This window comes from Peromyscus californicus, unplaced genomic scaffold (genome assembly GCF_007827085.1).
Source record: "Peromyscus californicus insignis strain IS unplaced genomic scaffold, ASM782708v3 Scaffold_14__1_contigs__length_90479793_seg_2, whole genome shotgun sequence".
Lineage (NCBI taxonomy): Eukaryota > Metazoa > Chordata > Mammalia > Rodentia > Cricetidae > Peromyscus > Peromyscus californicus.
Genome location: NW_026294436.1, coordinates 47,272,283 through 47,296,028, shown reverse-complemented (window position 1 = coordinate 47,296,028; position 23,746 = coordinate 47,272,283). Strand labels below are relative to the sequence as shown.

General features: G+C 33.6%; 1 protein-coding gene across 4 annotated transcripts in view; it reads left to right on the top strand.

Moving 5' to 3' along the window:
- The window catches only part of Suco (SUN domain containing ossification factor), a 61,204-nt gene that overhangs the window by 4,142 nt on the left and 33,316 nt on the right, over nucleotides 1-23,746 (top strand). For all 4 annotated transcript variants that reach the window (XR_008217946.1, XR_008217945.1, XM_052737378.1 and 1 more), the window contains exons 2-9: nucleotides 8,345-8,456; nucleotides 10,033-10,143; nucleotides 12,632-12,786; nucleotides 14,158-14,295; nucleotides 14,693-14,843; nucleotides 18,061-18,184; nucleotides 18,954-19,078; nucleotides 19,561-19,628. Coding sequence is in view for 2 of the 4 variants with exons in the window: in XM_052737378.1 (XP_052593338.1) it covers nucleotides 8,345-8,456; nucleotides 10,033-10,143; nucleotides 12,632-12,786; nucleotides 14,158-14,295; nucleotides 14,693-14,843; nucleotides 18,061-18,184; nucleotides 18,954-19,078; nucleotides 19,561-19,628 (984 nt within the window). In the remaining 2 variants the exon portion in view is untranslated. The remainder of the gene's footprint in view (nucleotides 1-8,344; nucleotides 8,457-10,032; nucleotides 10,144-12,631; nucleotides 12,787-14,157; nucleotides 14,296-14,692; nucleotides 14,844-18,060; nucleotides 18,185-18,953; nucleotides 19,079-19,560; nucleotides 19,629-23,746) is intronic.

Sequence of the window (23,746 nt, the reverse complement as noted above, 5' to 3'; positions counted from 1 at the left end):
TCTCACCTGTTAATGATTTCCAGGGTGGATAATTGAAGGTGAGAGACTTGAATTATGAGCAGAGGGAACATTTTGTGGGTTATCTAGAGTGCTTACTAGGGATGGAGAAGAGTTGAAAAGGAATGTTTGTTAGGGTTTGAAGAGATTTGATTATTGTGCAGGTGAACTCTGATTATAACCAGACAGAGGATGAGCAAATGAAGGCCATATTGATATTTTAATTAGATTACTATCAAAGATAGAATGGATTTGCTGACAGATTTTGGAGGTGGTAGTCCATAAATGGGGATAAAGTAGGGGAGCATTGGGAATAAATCAAGATGATGACCTTTTTAGACCAGAGACATATGTCAGTCTAGTTTTCATGGATGGAAGAGGTTTTTTTTTCCATCTTTTCCCCTTGGGTTATGATTCTGTTTCTGTATTCTTAATTTTGTTTTTTCCTCTGATAATTTGTCCAGCTTCTTATTTTTGTTAATATATGAGCAGAAAAACAAGAAACATAAACTACATGTAAGCTGTTTTCTTTTTTTAATCATAGAAAAATTGAAAATTCCTATTCTTTTACCTGGAAATTTTTTACTTGTTTTCTGCTTCTGTAGAGACTTTAAAAAAGACTTTGAGTCTATTTATTGAATAAAATGATATTCAAAATAAATAAACTTAATATAAAAACACTGGAAAAAAATCAGGTTTGCTGATATGTATAGTCAGAGGGTAGCATCTGGTGTTTGAAAGGAGTGTGGGGTCATTATAAAGAGTGCTAAGTCCTTTGTATAAGGAGTGTGGGGTCATTATCAACAGTGCAGATCCTTCATATGAACTTGGTAAACTAGGCTGCTTTAATGGTGATAGATCTGGGAAAGGTAGACAGCATCTGTGTCCAAACACAGAAAGGCCAGTGATTCTTTATAATGTTCTTTGAATTATTTTTAGGAGCTGGAGATGTGGCTCATGTTGCCCTTTAAGGTTATTAGACATTTGAAGATGTTTTAGAATGTAAGCAAAAATAGGCTTGGCAGACAATTAAAAAAAATCAAAGATATTTGCTTATCTTTGAACATTATCATTTCATAATTTTGTTGTTCATGACTAGTAAATTATTCTTTCACCTCTCTCAATCTGAGCAGAGAAATAAATGACATATAATTAACATTCTTGCACTTCTAATGAAAAGGAATAAGCTTAGAGAAGTCTTTGCTTTTTTCCCTCTCAAGTCATCCTCAGCTGTGAACATTATACGTATAAATGCAATATATATATATATATATATATATATATATATATATGCTCATTTTTCATAGTTTATCTAGATATGGAAATACATAAAACACCCTACTTGAAACAGTGATTTACACATTGCAGATTTTAGTGCCAGCTATATAACACAGAGAGCAGAAAACACAATTTTACTTCCATTACTTATTTTGTTTTCAAGATGATATTATGAAGTGTTTTTGCAAAGTAAAATTCCACCTGTCACAAGGGAATGGGAAATTGCTTTTGAGTATTTGCAGTATAAAAATATAATCCTTTGGGATATACTTGTTTGATAAATGGAGTGGTTTTTTTTTTTTTTTGGTTTTGTTTGCTTTTGAAGGGCCTGTCTTCCATTTTTGTGTGTTGGGTATAAAACCTTGGGGCTTCCCAAGTGCTAGACAAGTGCTCTACCATATTCTACACCCCAGGCCCATAACTTTATTTTTATAGTGAATTACTAGTTAAAGGGATTTTGTATTTTACATACAAGTAAAAGTGACAGCTAGCTTTATTTGTTGATTTTTTATAGTGTTGCCGTGCTTCTTAGGTACAGAGCTCATTTTGTATCTTGTATTAAGTGGTAGTATGTATGTTGTGCTTCATTCACTCTGGTGACTTTGGTAGCTTATTGAGTAAAACAGGAAAGGCTATATATATTAGGATTTAGAATATTCTACAATTTTTTTCACAAATTTATTTAAAATAATACTTTGTTACCTACAATATATTTGGGACAGAAAGGGAAACAGTGTAAGTGTGGGACTTGAGCCCTGTGTTCAAGTTGCTTGTCATAATACAGATAGATACCTGTATTAGAGTAGTGGAGAAGGCCTGATAATCATTTTATGATCATTACAACTCTTGTGAAATGTACAGCCTTTTAGTATAGACATCTTCATTGAAAGATGAAGACGACACATAGACATTAAGCAACTTGGCCAAGTTTTCTCGCAACTAACATGGGATGGATCCAGAACTCAGCTTTGAGTCGTGAGCCTATGTTCTTTTTTTCCTTCCTATGTTTATTTTTTTTCGCCTCTATGCCAGTTGATGTCCTTGGGCTAGTGTCTTTACCTCTTTCTTTATAGTCAGATTTCTTTTTGATCTGATGAAGCAAGAGAGGATTTAACAATGTTAAACTTGTTTAAAAAATACACTTTCTAGGTGGGCATTGGTGGCGCACGCCTTTAATCCCAGCACTCTGGAGGCAGAGCCAGGCAGATCTCTGTGAGTTCAAGGCCACCCTGGTCTACAGAGCAAGTTCTAGAACAGCCAGAGCTGTTACACAGAGAAACACCGTCTCCAAAAAACAAAGACAAAACAAACAAAAAAGTACACTTTCTTAGGATTCCTACATTGAACAGACTATATTTATGGGTATTTTTGTTTTTGTATTCAATTTAGTGTTACTGGAGATAAACTCACCTATTTTTATACAGCCAACATTCTAGAACTATGACTAGAATACTAATGAATCATTCAGAAACCTAAGTTTCATAGTTATTAAATATAAAAAATAGGGCTGGAGTTGCTAGGAAGACTTGAATGTATGTGCCCGTCATAAACTCTCCTGTGTGAACAGGTGCTTCATGAGCTGAAATAAGATGCTCTGTTGCTGCTAATATGAATGATGGCTCTATCTGTCTGTATGCATTTCACTGCCCGAAGTGAGCAGATGGCATTTAATTAATTGTCAAGGGGAAAGAGTGTGGGTAAATTGATAATGAGTGGATAGAAGTGGTAATGCACGTAAGCTTAAGGAAAAGTAGCAGATACATTTGTGAGATTATGGTGAATTTTATAAGTAAAGCCAAAGAGCTAGATGATAAATGTCCAGCAAGGAAAATTGTTTTGAGAAGGTTTTTTTGTTTTTGTTTTTTGACATCGTTGTCTTAGATATGTTTCAGAAGAGAGATTTACAGGGACAAATACATCAAAGCAGAGTAATTGAGTTTGCCACAGCAAGAATGTGGTTTTAGAAATGAAGAAAGTAAGTACATTAAGCATAAATTTTATGGAAGTAAATGATCTGGTTATGTAATAGGTTGTGAAGTTCAAGGCCAGCCTGGGCTACAGAGTAAGTTCCAGGAAAGGCCCAAAGCTACACAGAGAAACCCTGTCTCGAAAAACCAAAAAAAAAAAAAAAAAAAAAAAGAGTCAAGAAAGATGACCAAGAAAGACAGCCTTGAAGGCCTGTTATGCCTTCCTGTAATCCTAACATTTGGCGGGAGGGAGGATTAGGAATTCAAGGCCAGCCTTTGCTCCTTAGAGAACAGTCTTAGTTACATGAGACCCAGTAAAAGGATGGGAAGGAGGAAACTGGAAACAAAGATGGAAGGACATTTAAGATCACTTTGTCAACAATTAGGGTCTGATAAGGTTAAAGAGGTTGAAAACAGAAATATCTTGTTTTTGAGAGGGAAGTGTTGATAAACTTTTGGGAGTTGAAATAGAAGATGTTTGGGAGGTGGCAGGCGTGCATTCTTGCATATTTGTTTGGTAACCTGGAGGAAAAAGAATACTTATAATAAAAAGTTAATGGCTACAGTAGCCTTATGCTTTCTATTTTAATTTTTAAAAAGGGTTTATCAAATGTTATATATGTTTGCGTGTCTCTGTGTAGGTATGTGCATGTGAATGCAGTTGTGTATGGAGGCCATAAAAGGACCTGGGATTCCTTTGAGTTAGAGGCTGTTGTAAGCTACACAATTTGAGTATTGGGAACTGAACTTTGGTATTCAAGAGTAGTATGTACTCTTAACCACTGAGCCATCTCTTTAGCCCCATACTTCGGATTTTTGTCAGTCCCTTAATGAAATTCTTTTAAATGCTCCTGTTTGCCTTAGGATGAAAATTTGAAGGCTTAGTCCTGAACCTACTTTTGAAGCTTAACTCTTTTTATTGTTCTATTTGTAGATTTCTGTTTTACCCAGACTACAGTGTTAGCCTGGCACTAATTTATTTGGGAACTCTTTTTCTATTTTGAACTGAAAATTACTATAGAAAAAGCACTGTGGTTTGAGTTTTATAGGATAAATACATTTTATACAATTTCTTAAAATATATCATTTTAACTATAATTAGTGTATGGTTATTTCCAGTTGTTATGAATTATTGCAGGGGTGGAGGCGAGGGCATCCCATGTGCAGGGAAACATGGTGGCATCGGCCATTAATTCACAACCCAGATACTGCATCCATGTGGAGAGTTTATTATAATAGAGAGATGAAGAGAAAGATAGTAAAGAGAGAGAGACAGAAAGAGAGGAGGAAGAGGAAGGAGAGAGAGAGAGAGAGAGAGAGAGAGAGAGAGAGAGAGAGAGAGCGCGAGCGAGCGCACCTCGGGGGAGGAAAAGTAGAAGAGAGAGAGAGGAAGGGGAGGAGTTTTTCCTTAGAATGAGACTTTTACATCAGGACACAGGGCGGTGCTAAGGGGGTGAGATTTCAAGGGGAGGATCAGAATATTATTAACACCAGTAGCTTAAAGGGCAGATTTTATTGGCAAAATTAGTAGTGGTAGAATGATATAAAACATAGCCTACCTTGCTCAGTGCTTCTTTATGATGGATCATTGAAATTATAGGCCAATCTTTAGTCATCAATCATTGAATAGAATTTGATATGTGGAGTATAGTGGCTGAGAAAATCCAAGAGCAGTCATATGTGAGTGATGACTAGTAATGATCTGAACTACTTAATTGAGAGGTTTGGTTATCAGCCAGCAATAGAACAGAGTTTTCTCAGCTAGACTGAAAGGAGAAGGGATACATTGTGCGCTTATCTACTAAGAGACCAAGCAGAAGCAAAGCAGTTTTAAGAGCCTTAAACTATAAGGTTAAGAGTAAAAATATATAAAATATTATATATATTCTTTAAAGCCAAGTATTTGAAAGAAAAAAAGTGTACCTTTTAAGCAAAGACTCTGGAGGCCAAATGACAGTTTGCTGTTTTATCACCAGTGTTTAACCAGAGTGGCTTCCGTATTATTTCTCATTTCTCACAAGTCTTGTAATACATTACAGAATTTTGTAGTTAAAAAAAAAAAAAACTTAAGTAGTGATGTTAAAGAATAAAACCAGTATTTTTTCACGGTTAATTTGAACCATACTGCCCTAAATGAATGGCCAGCACTGTATTTCTGTATCAAGAATAAGATGCGAATTTGGTATCAGAAGCAATCTTTACTGCTGATATAATTTCTTTAGTGTAAATGTCAACTACTTTTCTACATATTGTAGATGATTAGATTCCTTTACATGCTGCAAATACAGTCACATTGTAGTTTGGTTCAGGTATTTAGTTCTTATATGGTTATGGCTATATAAATGCTACTCTGCCGCTTCATGTTGTACAATCTAATAATTTCTTTTCTCTATCATTTTCCCAGAAATACTGACTTTTTTGAATTTGAGTTTTTATTGAATTTGCTTATTCTTTCTTTAATTACAAATTTTTCTAGTTATAGTGTATGCTTCAGACTTTCAAAGACGGATCAATTAGGTCATAAATTTTACCTTCTATCAGGCCCATGAACTTCTGATAACCTTCTGTCTAGACTGGTTGCCCTATGTTCTTTGTTTCTAGCTGTCATCCTGAAGCTTCTCTTTTTAGACATAGAAAATGCAGTCCCTTTGGCCCTCTTATCTCAGTATAATATTGCTGTAATTGTAGCTTCATATAGGTCTAATCAGACCCTGTATGCATTAGAACTGCCTTTACTGTTTTACTTTACTTTACTATTTACTACTTTTATTTTTTTCAAAACTACATCCTTGTAGTTTCTGGATGTGGTTTTCAAATTTTCCTTATATGTCAATACTTTGAGTTGTGTTAAAATGACATTTTTTTCCAAGTAAAGCAGTTGTCTAATGTTGGCATTCTCAAATAGTTTGATTTAATAATTTTCATGTTAAGTTTGTATCTTTTATTTATTGCTAACAAAGACTAGGAATGTATATTTTATACCTTACTTGTAATAGTTAATTCCTTTGTATTTTACATTATGTGAACTCACCTGTATACAGATAAACTCATTATTTGTAACTCATAATCATTTTACTGTTTACTTTTCCACTTTGGTACCTTTTTCTTAATTGAAAATAGATTTTTTTTCATATAGTATTTCTGATTAAGGTTTTCTCTTCCCTTTACTCTCTCCCAACTCCCCACCCACCCAAGTCCACTTCCTTCTCTTTCTCATTAGAATACAGACAGACTTCCAAAAAATAATAATAAAATAAAGTAAAAACAAGCAAACCAGAATAAAATGAAACAAAATAAGAAAAAAGACAGGGTGGTGGTGGTGCCCTCCTTTAATCCCAGGACTCAGGAGGCAGAGGTAGGCAATTCTCTGAGTTACAAGCCAGCCTGGTCTACAGAGCTAGTTCCAGGACAGCTAGAGCTTCACAGGGAAAACCTGTCTCAGGGAAAAAAAAAAAAAGAAAGAAAAAAGAGAGCCAAAGAGAAAGCACAAGAAGCACATTCAGACACATATGCAGACACAGAGCAATTTCAGCAAAACACAATACCAGACACCAGACATTAATATATACACAGAAGTCCTGTAAGGAAAACAAAAGGTAATGTCCCATTAAAGCTTCCTGAGACAAGGAACCTCCAAAAATGCCATTGAGTTCATTTGTGTTGGCTACCTGCTGATGGGCATGGGGCCTCTCCTTAAGAGTGCTTTGTATACCCAGTGAGATTCTGTTGGAGAAAACTAATTTTTCCTTTGGGAGTGGTTATTAATTGGAGATAACTTCTGGGTTAGAGATGGGGACTTGTGTCGGCTTGTGTTCACTTCCTTCTCAGTGCTGGGATCCCATCTGACTTAGACCTGTGGAGGCCCTGTGCTTGCTGCCACAGTCTCAGGATTCATATGTGCGGCAGTCTTTCTGGTGTTTAGAAGGCTTTGTTTCCTTGGTGCCTTTCATCCCTTCTGGCTCTTATAATCAATCCTTCTACCTTCTCTGAAGGGTTCCATTAGCTCTGAGGGGAGGGATTTGCTGGAGACATCTCATGTATTGCTGAGTATTTCAACACCTCACTCTGTGCACATTGTCCTGTTGTGGGATACTTCCTTTTTTTTTTTTTTTTTAATCCTCATAGCATTGATACTACTGACAGTAGATTAGTGATGCTGATCTTGTTTCAGAACTACATAGATTATTTTTATATTTTTAAAAAAGATATGCTAACTCTTTGGATTATATGGCATATATGTTCCCTATACTATGTTTGTTTGTGTGTGTATGTGTGTGTGTGTGTATTATTCATTTGAAGAATCTTTATGACTAGGTAGGTTTATCCAGATGCCTTTCAGTGGGAATGGTCATGATCCTAGGTATAAATTACAAATGAAATAGATTTATATTTAAACCAGTTTTGACAGTCTGCTTTCTAAACTGTCTTATAGAATGAAAGTAACTTGAGAAATAGTAGACTACAAATTTGGTAGAGATTTCTGTTTTATTGTTAGGAGGAACTCCTGAGATAATTTTGACATTAAGATAGCTCAGAGATATTTGTGTATTTATTGCTTGTTTTGAGCTAAACAATCATAAGGTGTTCTATTCCTCCTTTGTTATATTTGTGGAGAGTTTTTTTGCTTCTATTTCATAATACTGTCAAACTGTAGTATTTGTGCTTATACAGTTTCTATTACTTCTGTCTATAAATGTCCTTTATGTAAAAATAGTTTATAAACTTTACTTCCATGCTTTAATTGAGGCGGGTTTTAGAATTACCTTTAAATATTTGTACATGTCTTTCACATCTGGACACTTTCTCAGGAGGCTAACTTTGACAACTTTCTGTACCTTCTGTGATAATTATCACATGCTGCTTTTGTGAAGTTGTTTTTATTGTACTCTCTAGGAATTTATATATTATTTGGCAGTGATAACAATAGAATCAATTAACTTTTTTCCTTCTAAGATATTCATACTCTAAAGTTGTGTTCTTGAGCATATTAGGTAGGATAAGAACTTGTTTTTATTGCCTCTGCTTGTAGCCCATAAAAAGTATTATGTTTTAATAATTTCCCTTCTCTGTTGTTCCTTGTTGCTGGTGGCGGGTGTCTACAGGCTTCCCAGTTGGCATGTATGCTGTAAAGAGAGTTCTTCAGCTTCAACAGCCTATTATTCTCAAGATGACAGTTGTGCATTAGGAAGTGAAGACACACAGTTCCAGAAAAAGGTACCTTAAATGGAATTGACAGTCTTGCTTTCTAAGGCTATCTTAATTTAGAATGAAAGTAACTTGAGAAATACTGGGTACAAATTTAGTGGAGACTTCTGTTTTATTTTGAGGAGCTACTGAGGTAATTTTGACATTACAATAGCTCAGATATTTGTATATTAATTTTTGTTGCTTGTATTTCAGATTTTGGTAGCATACCATGTTCTACAGTAGGGAATAAGAATGTTGTGTATTCAATAAGAATTGGTCTTTTATTGCTGCAAAGAAATATACTCTTATAAATTAAAAACTATCAGCAATAAGTATTGCATGGAGAATTTGCAGTTGGAGGCTTTGTAGTTCCTTAGATATAATTAAGTACATTGAATAGATTTAAAACATCTAATAGTTTTGAAATCATTTACAATTTTACTATTTCAAATGATAAAGGTAAATATTGATTTGTATTTGTCTCTTGCCTCCAAGTTTATGTATTTTGAATTATAGAAGTAACTTAGGCTGACTATAAAACAATCATCTTTGTATCCTCTAAGGAATCATAGTTTACTGATTGTTGTGAATGCTCAAATGTTTTCCTGTGGTTATAGATATACATTTAAAGAGGAATACAAATTAATGTTTTTATTTCTGTTAAGATAACAACAATGTTCCACAAAGTGATTTCCTTCCTTCTCCAAGGATATACCCACATGATTTTTCTATGTTGATCATTTCTTCAGAATGGCTACATTTTCATTATATTAAATAGATACATGATGATGTATTTTTCCCTTCATGGACTTTTGTGTTGTTCCTCAGCTGTGTCTGCGTGTATATACATATATACACATGTTAAACATATATGTGCTATGACATTTTTATTTACATATTTAGAGGTTTGAGATATGATATTTGGATTGGATTATTTAATTTTTTCAGTTGTATAGAATTTATTTCTGGGATGAATGATATAAACTTTTGAAAATTTGTCTAAATGTTTCTTTAAAACAAAACATAATATTTTAGCTTTTACCCACAGTCAGTAGTACTTGACTCTAACTTCTTACTTGATGAGATATCTAAATTTAAAATGTTATAAAAATGAATTAAGCAAATATTAAGTGGGGAAAATTTTTTTCAGCAAGCATTTTGATATTTTGTATGTGCTAGGTAAACTCAGGTTTAAAAAAGTCAAACATGAGCTTTGCTTTTATGAACTGTGTCTTCTGGGAAACATATTTAAAGGCACAGTTATAGAAAATTTTAATGAACATGTCAAAAGAGAGATGAGACATGTATATTCCATGTAATTATGGAAGTTTTACTTTGTGTCTGATACATAATGCTTCATATAGGATTTTATTAAATAATCAAATGAGGTTCTTAAATTCACATATTTTATATTTTAAGTATGTTGGCAAGGAGAGGAATGGAAGGAGATAGAACATAAACAAAAACAGTAAATACAGTTGAGAGTCAAATGTATATAAGACTGGTTTTGTCGCAAAGAAGGAGATAGTTTTTGGTGACTGATTTATTATTTTTTTTAAATAAAATAATTTTACTAGTCTTTTTTTTTTTGGTCACAATGTAGAATGAAAAAGAGGAACCTAGTAATGCTGAGCTATCAGGAAAATTGAATTCATATTTACCTATTCCTCCAGAAGAAAATAAATTAAAAGATGACTATGCTGTGGATGTACAAGTAAGCTCTATATTGCTCTTGCTTTTAATAATAAAACTTTTCTCGAAAAACCAAAAAAAATAAATAAATAAAACTTTATAGTCTTTTTGCATAGGATTGGGTGCATTTGTTTGGGCAACATGTTATATGGTGTTATATTTTCTTCTCTCTAAAGTACCATATAGCAGAATGTAAAATTAGTTACTTTGAAATAGTAGTACTGATTTTGAGAAAATGTAAAATTATAGATTTAATAATAAGTATGACTGTTTTCTTAGAAGTAAAATGTGAGTGCAAATACTTATTTCTTCCTAAAATCTATTGTTTGACTCATTATAAATATATATTTTCTGATTTCTAGGTCCCATAATTTTTTTCTGACTTTATTTTTCTTTTCTGCTTTATTTTACAGCAGTAATTGTATGTAGAACACAGAGCATTTTTGGTATCAATATTTAAATTTATATAGGATATAAAATTAAAAGAATAGATTAAAATAAAATATTTTACCCCTTTTTTTCATTCTGAGTATTGTTTTCTATTTTATGCACCAGAATTAATGGAAGCTATTAAAACCCTGAATAAATATACTGTAAACCCAGTAGAATGCTGATACATCTGGAAACCATTTAATGCAACAGTAGTTGAAAGAACTAGGGATATTTGATTTGGAGATAGAAAGATTAAGGAAAAAACAAAACATCTTATAGATTAAAAAATATGTTCATCTTAGTATGAGGGCGTTTCATCTTATTAGCTTTTGGAAAATATTAGCCAAAGATTTATTCATAGACTAAAAGAATGCCGTCTATTGCCTTGAGTATCTTGAAGCAGCTAGAACAGCAGTTCTCAACCTGTGGGTCGTGATCTCCACAGGGGTCACATATCAGATATCCTGCATCAGATATTTATATTAAAATCCATAACCGTAGCAAAACTACAGTTGTGAAATAGCCATGAACATAATGTTATGGTTGGGGGTCACCACAACCTGAGGAACTGTACTAAAGGGACAGGGCATAAGGACTTAGGTTAAAAAAATGTAAAATAATTACTTTTGAAAAGTTTGAATATATGCTGAAATAATATAGTTTTTGATAATGTCCTTCCTTAAGACTTCCTACCTTAAAGAACAAACCAATGTTATTTGTGAAAATTTCACTGCTACTAATTCTCCAAATGATCACACATGCATTGTATCCTGCTGCACTGTCTTCTGTCTTCTTTTTGCTTCCATACCAGCTCAGCTATTTTGCAAGGCCTACCTCATCTAGTCCATAATAGTTCATAGTTTTTCTCTTTCCTTGAACATGATGTGAATTCTTCTCACTTGCTATTCTTTGTTAAACTTTAGATGCTGGGAAAATTAGTCAAAAGAACGTTCTCCTTATTTAATACATTTATATTAGAATTGAAAATAAGAGGGAGGCATAATAACAATTGAGCTATTATAGATGTGAGAAGCCAGGCGGTGGTGGCACACGCCTTTAATCCCAGCACTCGGGAGGCAGAGCCAGGTGGATCTCTGTGAGTTCGAGGCCAGCCTGGTCTATAAAGCGAGATTCAGAACAGGCACCAAAACTACACAGAGAAACCCTGTCTCAAAAAACCAAAAAAAAAGACTGAATAGAGAATAGTGGAAGCAGAAAGGACAGGGGCTGGCTAATCCTGTTATAGCTGGGTGTGGGAGTGCTGATAATCGATTTCTATTTGGGAGGGGTGAATGACCTAGAACATTCAAGACTGAAAGAAAAGCAAATTTTTTATTGCATTGTAATACTTGCACATATCTTATTTATTGATAAACATTTTTCCATAAATTCTTTACGGATAAAAGTACTATATCATAACATTTTATATATTTACATAGGATTCCTTAGTTTTTGTATTCATTAATTAAATAGAAGTGGGATTACTTGTAGGACCTGATACAAAATAGGAAGAAAGGAGAATGGGCAAGCTAAGCTGTGTCTGCAGATGTATGAAAAATGCACAGGTCACATATTAGAACAATAATAAATAATAAATGAAATAAATTTCTTAGGGTAGAATGAATGTTGCTTGTTGGAAGAAAGGATTGTGTGTGTGTGTGTGTGTGTGTGTGTGTGTGTGTAAAAAGTATTTCTTTTAGGGCTGGAGAGATGGCTCAGAGGTTAAGTGCACTGACTGCTCTTCCAGAGGTCCTGAGTTCAATTCCCAGCAACCACATGGTGGCTCACAACCATCTATAATTTGATCTAATGCCCGCTTCTGGCATTTAGGTAGAACACTGTATACATAATAAATAAATCTTTTTTTAAAAGTATTTCTTTTAAGTAATTTTCTTTTGTTAGTGCTGGAGAATTAAACCCAGGATTCTAGGTGTCATGTATATTAAGCACTTTACCATTAGACTAAATATTCTTAGATTGTGAACATTACACAGTCATTTTTCAGCTTTCTATAAACTTTAGTCCGTCAAAAAAGTGGTTTATTAACCTTAACATTTAATATAATCTTAAAAAAACAGGATGTGGAAACGACAAAGTTAAGTCTCCCTGTGGTTGAAGCACTCCCTACAGTTGATTTACATGAAGATTCTTCCAGTGTAGTTGTGGGCAGTGAAAACACTGAAAATAGTTCCAGCTCATCTACCTCAGAAACGACTCCAGTCTCAAAGCTTGAGTAAGTCATTATGAACGGGAGGTTGGGTTAGGAGAGAAGCAAAAACAACAAATCAGAAATATTCCTTAATGAGACACCTTGATAAACTCGTTTGATATTTGGACTAGATAGCAGATACAATTTATAGTATCTGTGTCTTATTTGTGTGTATTGAATGTAATCTTAATAGTAAGCTTATTTACTTAGCTGAGTAAATAAAATTGATTATGACCTGGCCATGAATTTCTATATAGCACAGGTTCTACTTAGGAGAAATTATGCATTTTTTAATAATCTGTGTAGTTATTTAAAAAAAAAATCAAGTGTCAGTTTATTTCCGTTAAGTATTACTAGCATTCCAGTAATAGTTATGTTTTTGTGTGTCCAGCTATCTTTTCCTAACTTAATAATATTTGGAATAGTTAAGCTTAAGTTATCCTTAGTTTAGCAGATGGGTTTGTACTTCTGAGTTCCTTCATCTGTAATGCAGAGAACAAAGCCAAACACCCCTCTCTTAATATTACATTATATATTTACTTTATCATAATAATTGATAATAGTAGGTATGTAAAAGAATACTTAATAAATGTTATTTATTGCCACTTTAAAAAACCCTTATACAGTAGTAAGTCAGGTTTTAAATGTCTGTATTCCTCAAGAATATAAGGGGCTGGACTGATGAAGTTGTGTACAAAGATGGTATCATTTGGGAATGAATGTTGCTTAGTTAAGGAAAAGGGAACAGAAAGCATGTGGAGAAAAGACTAAATACTATTTCAGAAACAATTTAATACCAGAACAATATTTATCTGAACAATATGTTCTTAATTCTCCCATTTTTAAAAAATTATTTAATTGTGAATTAGAATTAAGGCAGGGAAAAATATTGTCACATTTTTTAAAGTAAAATTGTAAAAGTGCAGTAAGACTTCTGCGAAATGGCCTGAGATAATTGGTAGTTTTGCTGTATGCAACAGTATTAGTAGATTCAATATGAACAAAAATCGAATGTTAGAGAAGATACACTTAGAAAAATAACTTAAGATCTTTTTATCAGACCAAATACTGATTTAATGTGTTTTAAAATTCAGTACTGTTTTAGACCTAGGTACACTCATAGATCAGTCAATAGTTGGTTGTATATGATTTAAGAGAAATAGTTCAGGCTGGCCCTGACTTCTCAGTCCTCCTGTTTTGGCCTCCTAGGTATTGGGATTAAAAGCATGTGCCATTGTGCCCTATTTAAAAATAATTTTTGAAAACATTCCATAGATCTGCGAAGCATTCTTCTTTTGGAAGCTTAGGTTATGTTTCAGTGCCACTATTATCATTTTAAACTTAGATTGAGTTGATTAAATTACTGGATTATCATTTTTTTCTTTCCTCTTTCAGTGAAATAGAAACATCTGGTACTTTATCTCTAGCCAAGCCAGGTGAACCTGAGCAGTCTGAAGCTGACTGTGATGCTGCTGAGGCTCCTGATGCAGACGCTCCAGTTGAACAACCTGCTTTTGTTAGTCCACCTGAAAGGTGGGTGTGAGCAGTTGTTTTTAGTGTGATTCTTTTGTTGTTATCATTTTGGTTTTTTATTATGACTGCATCTTGCTATGTAGACCACCCAGGATATCCTGGAACTTAGTGTGTAACCCAGGCAGGCCTCAAACACAGGATCCTCCTGGCTCAGCCTTCCAGATCCTGGGACTCCAGGCTTGCACCACCACATCTGATTGTGATAGGACTCTGTAATAACTGCAGTGTGATTGTTTTAAAAAGGTGTTTTTGGTGCAAACTTCATTCTGTTTTTATGACTGGAATTTCAGCTTTGTGCTTCTGTTTAGGTTTTCTTTGTATATGATAATCATAATGATTGTATAAAACTTGTTATCTAGCTAAAACTATGTTAAATATATCTTTTGCTTTTAAATAGCCTTGTTGGCCAGCATGTAGAGAATGTGTCATCTTCACATGGCAAAGAAAAAGTAACAAAATCAGAATTTGAATCAAAAGTTTCAGTGAGTGAACAAGATGGTGATGATCCAAAGTCTGCGTTGAATGCTTCAGATACTTTAAAAAATGAGGTGAGGTATAACTTTGGCTGTCTCCTACCATTATGTAATGCACTTTAGTACTGGAATCATGAAAAAAAGTTGCTAACCATATTTGTTATGAAATTAGGGATATGCATAAAACTGATAAGAACTCTGCTTCTATATATAGCAAGTAGTTACTTTATGATATTCTGACTAGTATTTACATATATTGGTGTTCTGGTATAGATTCTCTCGGGTTTTATATATAATTACACGACTTTCTGCCCACCATCGACTATTTGGGGTCATATAAGTAAAGTCCTTGCCTGGTGGTGGTGGTGGCGCACTCTTTAATCCCAGCACTTGGGAGGCAGAGCCATGCGGATCTCTGTGAGTTCGAGGCCAGCCTGGTCTACAGAGTGAGTTCCAGGACAGGCACCACAGAGAAACCCTGTCTTCAAAAACCAAAAAAATAAAAATAAAAAAGTAAAGCCCTCACTTAAGCAATGTTTTAGAGCTATAATAGATGACACAACCATTAAATTAAAGAATATCATTTAATTCAGTAAGGACAAATACATGCTTCTCAGCTAGAATAGTTTAAGGGCATATTTTTGTTTTTGTTACTTATATTCAAGTTGTAACTAGATGCTAAACTTCTGTCTTGAAACATTATTCTTACAATAAAGAGGGACTTCAGCACAGTGAAGCAGTTGTCTTTCTGAAATCCACTTTAACTGCAGAGAAGAGCCAAGTAAAAAAGTTCCTGAGGAACTGTTACCCAGCAACTTAGGTTCCCCTCTGGCAAGAAAAAGCTAAGTGAAAGAGATGAAGATCTTTTCATCAACTTGAAAGCAAAATAAGTTGAATGAAAGAGTAATTTAAAGTGCCAACCACACATTTATTTATTCCTTTTAGTATGGGATGTTCTATTCTTTTTAGTGAATTTTTACTTCAACTTCCTAACCTATATTTCAGAGCTTTATACCATTTATAGGATTAGATGTGTCTGTCTGTGGTGCTTCTTAGAAAAACAGTTCAGTTTTCTGTAGTCCAGTACCTTAAAAGAGCTCCTTTTAATTTTCTCGGTGGAACCATATCGAGTGTTAAGGTTCATTTGTCAAATATACACTCATAGGTAAAAAAGACAAACATTAAACATGGCTTCTTTGGAGCTCTTTCAGTATCAAATATGAATTGAAGCTTGGCAGCCAGCTCTGTCCTAAATTTACTTGTTCTCAACTAGTAGCCAACTATAGTACCTAAGACCTTAGACTGTAAGCATGTGCTAATAGGCAGAAGGATGAAAAAAATCTTAATTAAATGTATAATTACCGTCTGAACCAATTAGTATCCCAGAAAGACTGTCAGAGATAACATGTGAGCGTCCAATTCAGAATGATTCTGCCCAGTTAAGTTCGCGTAAGCCACTTCGATTTCCAATGAAAGCAGTTCTTTGCTGTTCTTTAAAAGGTTTGCAGGACACTGACACGATTATACACACAGTGTTTTAGAAAGTGGCTCCATTTGTAGACAGTGCGTTAGAAATTGATTTTATGGTTTTGTTTAGATCTCTTAATTGGTGAGAGGAACTTTGTTACCTGGAACTCAAAAAAATGTGTACATGTTATTTTTGATTTTGTTTGTCTAGCAGGGGGCTTCACCGTCTCAGCCAAGTGAATTTTTATAATTACTTATTTACCAGAGTTAATTCTCTCAACAGACTTTGTTCATAAGCACATAAGTTGTTGTTTTGTTTTTTTTTTTTTGTAATACACAAATGGTTAAGCCATGAAATGAATAGGTAAGTAAATGAATCTGCTTTAAAAAAAAAAGATAGTGTGCTCTTTCTTGGTTACAGCTTCTCTTCAGACCATGCTATCATGCATTTAGTGATTTTAAGTTTTCATTTCAGGACTTTGAAACAGTGTGTACTGACATTCTTGTCTTTATTTAGACTTTTACTCAATGTTGACTTTGAGATTTGTCTCTTGTTACTGCTTGATTATTCTGTTATAATTATTCATTTGAGGACTATTCAAGTTTCTGATTTCCTTATATTAGAAGTAGTACTGCACTATGCAATTACACACATTAAAAAAAACCATGCGTATATTTTTCTGACATTGCACATAAGTGTGAATTAGTGGGTATGTACATCTTGCTAATACTAATTTTAAGATTCCCTCAGCAATCTGATAGATTCCCCATGATTCAGTAGATTGTCACACTTTAACCTCCGATTGGTATTTTTTTTGTGTCTCTGATTTTCTTAGCTTTTCATGATTATTTTTATGATTGTATTTTCTTTTTGCTAAATTTATTGCTTCTGTTCCTTCTGCTGCTTATTGATTTTCCATCATTCTTTACATACATTCATTTGTTGGTTGAATATGTTATAAATACTTCATTCTTGAGGCTTATTTCATGCAGCTTATTGGCTTAATTTTTATATAACTAGTTTACTAAGTTTTTAAAAATGTATTTCATACATCCATTTTTTCAAAGTCTTTTTGTTAGCAGGAGTTATAAACACATTTTTTTCTATTCTTTTAAAGTATAATAATCTTGGGGCTTTTAAAATAACATTTTAAAATCTACTTTAAAATTTTTGTGCATGTAATACTTGTTACTGATTTTGTAAAAACTGTACTACATCTAAAATTACTCCTTTGATAAGTGGATGTGTACATCTTAGATTTATTTTAAGGTGGTTGTACTGCAAATACTATATATATGGATGGATGGATGGATGGATGGATGGATGGATGGATGAATAGATAGATTTCTTTTTGAGTGAGTAAAGAATTTGCTTAGGATACAGCATTCTGTTTTATTTTTACAAGTGTTTATATCACTAACATGTGAAGGAGTATATTCTTTAGTGCTTGAAGTTTGTTCTTTTATATGAACTTGAACTTTTAAGCAAAAAATTAATATTTCATCTTAAAGTATTCATTATAAAATTAAACTTTATTGGGAGGCTGAGGAGATGGCTCAGAGGTTAAGAGTACTGGCTGCTCTTCCAGAGGTCGAGTTCAATTCCCAGCACCCACATGGTGGCTCACAACCATCTATGAGATCTGATGCCCTCTTCTGGCATGCAAACAGAACACTGTGTACATAATAAGTAAATGTTTGTTTAAAAACAAAAAAAATTAAACTGTAAATATTTAGTGTTACAGAAACATTTGTGCTTACCTTCATTATTTATTAATCTTTTTTAAAGATTGAAGTTTCTTGGGTTTTTTGGCATTTCTTTCAGAGTGCTGAATATACAAAGCCAGGAGAAACTGACCCTACACCTGTCACAGGTCCCAAAGATCCAGAAGATATACCAACGTTTGATGAGTGGAAGAAGAAAGTTATGGAAGTAGAAAAAGAAAAAAGTAAGGAAAGCACTGGGAGTCTACTGACATTTTTTTCTAATGTTTCAATTATTGAGGGAGTGGTTTAAATATTGCTTTTTCTCTTTAAATCATAAAATAAAATTTCTAAAAACTTCATCAGATTTACCACATTGCTGCTGATTACCTGCCATTTATTGGTAGTGTACAGTTTTAATCTTAATTGAATTCCATTCTTAGAGATTATCCACTGATAGTAAAATAAGAAAGAGTAATGCTATAACTCTCAATTTATGGGAAGAAAAATTGGACATAGAAAGTTTAGTCAGAAAGTTTTAAACTTTTTTTATACTAATTTAGAGTTTAGAATTCTTGATGTTGGAGTTAGAAGTAGAAAGAATAAAACAAAAAAAAAGGCTTTATTCTCAAGGAAAATTTTCATCTTATGTTCTTAGACATATCTCAGGTAATGTGAATTTTTGTAGTTTATTCCAAATATGTTAAAGCACTTTGAATTTCTAGTTTGTTAGTTTTGAGATAAGGTCTCTATGTGACCTTGGTCAGCCCTGAGCTAACTGTGAAGTACAAGCTGGCTTGAAATTCATCGCAATCTTCCTTGCATGGCTGGGATTAGAAGCATGTGCCACCATGCCTGGCTTGAGATTTCTCATGTATTTTAAAGCTAGATTTTTAATAGTTAAAACCTGTTCCTTTCTAAAAAGTAGCTTGTTACTTTTGAGATCATAGTGTTACTGGGGGGTATTTTCATAATCATAATCATATATATATTTATAATGAGGTTTATCTACAGGTCAATCACTGCATCCATCTTCTAATGGAGGTCCACATGCCACCAAAAAGGTCCAGAAGAATAGAAATAATTATGCCTCAGTAGAATGTGGTGCCAAAATTTTGGCAGCTAATCCAGAAGCCAAGGTACTTAAAGTATATAAGTTCTTTTCAAAGAAAATATAAGAAACTAGTGACTTTATTAAAAATAGACATTGTTATGATGTTAACTATTTTTTCATATGAGTTATTTTTCAACTTTACTAATTAATACCAGATTATGCTTTTAAATACTTTATAGTGTCAATTTTTAGTTATATTGGTTGATAATATTGCACCTTTAAAAATATCATTTAATAACACAATGTAACTTTTAAAATAGCTCATAAAAAAGTTATTTTTCCTTTGTAATAACAGGCATTGTAAGTTTCAAAAGGACAGTTGATATAAGGCTAATTTAATGCTATAGCCTTAATGGAAAATTTTAGCCAGTCAATTAATTTTTTCCCCTTAAGTATTCTATCTTAAGCTTATTTTAAATGTCTAAAATACAGAAATCTCACAAAATTTTAGAATTGAAATATTTTTAAACTGTTTTTCTTTAATATGTTTTCTTTGTCTCAAAATAGAGCACATCTGCTATTCTTATAGAAAATATGGACCTTTATATGTTGAATCCTTGCAGCACTAAAATTTGGTAAGTAATGTAAAATTTTACAAAGTATATTTTATATGTGTGCATCTTTATTGAGTTAAGATTGGTATATTTGCATAATTTAATAAGTATTTATGATTGATTAGTATTGCTATTACTTCCGAATTGAGAACAAAATGGTTTTCCTTTTAAGGAGGTAACAAAAATGCTAACAGTGACAGGCCTGATCAAAAGTACTGTTGGAGGAATTTTCTAGAAAGAGATAACTAAAGGAGAAAGTCTTAGAAGTGGTAATTCCTAGGCTGAATCTTGAAGGACACATGGGAAATGGTAGATGATGGAGGCAGAGTACTCTAAAAGGACTATATTTATTCTCGATGACTATATTTAAGCAGTTTAGTAGTTGCCAAAATAAAGGTAAAATTAGAATACTGAGATGATGAGGCCAGAGCATTAGTCTAACTACAGTCAGACCATTTGGTGCTGGATATACTCAATTTGACAATGTGCATGTGTCCGCACCAGTGCCGTTTGCTTGTGTGTGGGCATACATGTTTGCTGTGTGGATGGAGGTCTAGTGTGTTTTCTTTGACCATTCTACAGTTTATATATTGAGGCAGGGTCTCTCAATTGAACCCAGAGTTTGCTGATTCTATTAGTCTAAGTAGCTGACTCTCTCCTCGAATTTTCTGGGATTACTGGCAGCTGTCACACTTACTAGCTTCTTCTTGAGTGCTGGAGATCTAAACAGTGGTCCTCAAACTTGCTTGGCAAGCACTTCCCTGCTGAGCATTCTCCAGTTTAACAGTTTGTAAGTTTTTTGTTTTTTAAAAGACAGGTAGGTTAATATTTATTTTAAAGAAGTGACATTATCTCATTAACATTTCAAGAAAGCTTGTCCTCAAAGAATGCCTAAAAGAAAATGCATTTGAAGTAGAGAAATGAAATGGAAGACTGTTGTCATAGCCTTGGTCTGATGTCATGACCTTGAGCTATATAATTGGCAATTTGAGTACAGAAGAGAGGAATTTATCTGAAAGACATTTAAACAGGTAAAATTGGCAGCTCGTAGTAATTAGGTATGTAGAAGAGAAAACCATCTAAGAAATACTCTATTATTTTGGCTTCACTATTGGTGAAGTTATTAAGGCCACTCCACGTAGTTAAAAGGAGATTTATTTAATGGCGTAACTTACAAATTAAGGGATAGGTAGGTCGCGGGGTCTGGGGAAGGTGTATCACAGTCCAGTGGTGTTCTCTGGAGCTCTGCTTGGTCCACCTCCACTATCCAGGGTCCCGGAACCAAGAGAGTGCCTGCGGATCCAGATCTCGGGTCCCCAGGCGCCTCCCTTGACCCCGCCTTGTAGGCGTGACAGTTGCCGAAGTCTCAATGGGGGTTGGAACTTCCAAATCAAAGCTGGAATGGCTACCCACTACACTTCTCTGCTTTTTAATTCTTTGATTAATGAATACTATAGACATGGGAGCAGATATACAGGGGAAATAATACACTTATTACAGTTTTTTGTTTCTTGATACAGGGTTTTACTGTGTAGCCCTAGGTATCCTGGAATTTGGTCTGTAGACCAGGCTGGCCTTGAACTCATAGAGATCTGCCTGCTTCTGCCTCCCTAGTGCTGGGATTAAAGGTGTGCACCACCACTCTCTGGCTTATTACAAATTGCTGAGCCATCTCTCTGGTCCCATGCACTATTAAATTTTTAAAGTTTGGCTCATCTGCTTATCCCCCTTGTGGAAGCTATTAATTTTAAATGAAATGTTTACTGTTTATGATAATGATTAAATTCACATGGTTTCAATTTCTTTAAAAAGAAAAAATTTCTAGCTTTCATTTTCCATTCACTGTTAAAGTTCAATCTGCATTTTCAGTGTCACTGTGCAAATACATGTATCTCTTTTCATGTAAATTAGTGTATTATATGTCATATTTATAGCTTAGAAGTATTTGGGCCTTCTCTTTTTTATTTTTAGAGAACTTTTTCATTCTTTTTGATTACTAAATGAGATTTAGTGAGTCCTCTCTAAGTGAATATTTGGATTATTTGTAATCATTTTCCCAGGGTAAGCAGTAGTATTGTTAGCTGCCTTTGTATTAGTGTCCTGTATTATGTGAATACCAACTGACCGATTTATTGATAGGGCCTCAGTTGGTAACCTAAACTAGCTCTGAATTTATTTTTTAGCCCAGTCTGGTTTCATATTCAAAAATCTTCTTGCCTTTTCCTTTTATGCACTGGGATCATAGGAATATACTATATTCTGTCTAGCTTATATTTCTAAATATTTTAAGCTTTTTTTTTTTAAGTGACTAGGTTTTCTGCTTCTTGAATTAGCTTTTGTGGAAGTCAGTTTTTCATCTATAATACAAAATGCCTAAAAAGACAGCTGAAGGAGGAAGGACTTACTTTCACTTCACTTTCAGTCCAAGGATCAAGGATTTTGAGCCTGAGCAAATTATTGTGGTCAGTCTGTTAGATAAGGCCGTTCACCGCATGAGGGACAAGAATCAGAGACAGGTGAAAGGTCTGTGGGAAAAGATATATCCTTGTAAAACACAACCCCTACTTTGTTCAAGTAGACCCTATGTCCTGCTAGTTCATTCAGCTCTAAATTCATCAGTGGATAAATCTATCGATAAAGTTAGAGCCCTTATATCCAGTGTCCTTTCAAAAGCTTAGCCTGTATGTAACAAGATCTTACACTGTGGGAGCTGTAGATTTAAACCTCAACGGTTTTTTGTTAAATTACATATTGTGGAAATAAATTTGCCTTCATATTTTCAAAGTTTTATAATAAAAATTTTTACAGTATTGTCTTTTTTTTGCTTTAGAGAGCTTTTCTTTTAAAAATAGTATCTAATGTTTATGCTTTCACCTTTATCTCCATAAAAATCTCTTTTGTCATCATTTATTCCTTCTTCTATCTTTTCCTCTTTCATGAATGTACCTAAATCATGAATTTTAAGTATTCTTTAGATTTGAGAGTTATTACACAGAGAAATCCTGTCTCGAAAAATCAAAAAAAAAAAAATCCTGACTATGGATGCTTAATAGAATATATTTAAATTGGATTTGTTAACATAGTTTTATGCAACATTCTTTTAAATTTATACATTGTTCTCTCTGAGAAAACATGAGAGATGCAACAGGAATAGGTATAGTGAAAAGACTGACAAAAAAAAACTGACAAGGTCACCAGCTTACTAGTATTTTATATAATATGAAACTTTTTATTGGGGATATACAGTTATTAGGATATCATTAATTATATCAGTGAGCATATATTAATACAGTTTTTAATCTTCAAAATAGGAAAAAATTCTGTGTGAAAAAATGAGAAGGGAGAAATTAGCTTTTAGTTTCTTTCTCTATACTGTATTTTGGGCTTCTTTTCTTCATCACAAATAAAGAGTCTTCAAGGATTTTTACAGGGTAGTTTAGAAAATATTCAGGCTTTAGCCCCAGATAAATATTCTGATTTTAACTTCACTGTTTAGTAGCTATGCAACTATTAGTTTGTGACCTTTCTCTCTGAAGCCTGATTGGTTTTTACCATCTCCTAGAACTATGGCTCTATTTTTCTCTAAGATTAAGCACTGTTAATTTAATATCTTTGATTTTATTTGGGGCTGGCAATATCAGTGCATAAAGCACTTGTTGCCAAGCATGGTGACCCGAGTTCAGTCAACAGCCAACATGGTGAAAGGGGGCACCTAACTCTCTTGCAGGTTGCCCTCTTAACTGCCACATACATACACCATGACATTGGTGTGCCCAAACACATATGCACACCGAATGAATGAATGAATGAGTATAATTAAAAAATGAAATTGCATTTGGTGAAAAAAGTTGATTAGAACAGGTTGGAATGCTAACCATGAATGTCTTTTTTTTTTTTAAATGTTTTTTCTGCAAATATTATATACAATTCTATTTTTGTGTCTGTGGAAACATACTCTTACTACCTTTTTTTCTAAGTAGTAATGTGACATCTTATCATCTCAGTAGGCCTCTCACATCCTTTTTTTTTTTTTTTTTTTTTTTTTTTTTTTTTTGGTGGCAGGAAATGTCTTTTAAATGGTAGGAATTGAACCATTGATTTAATCTTAATTGACATTAGTTGCTTCATTGTCTGGGAAG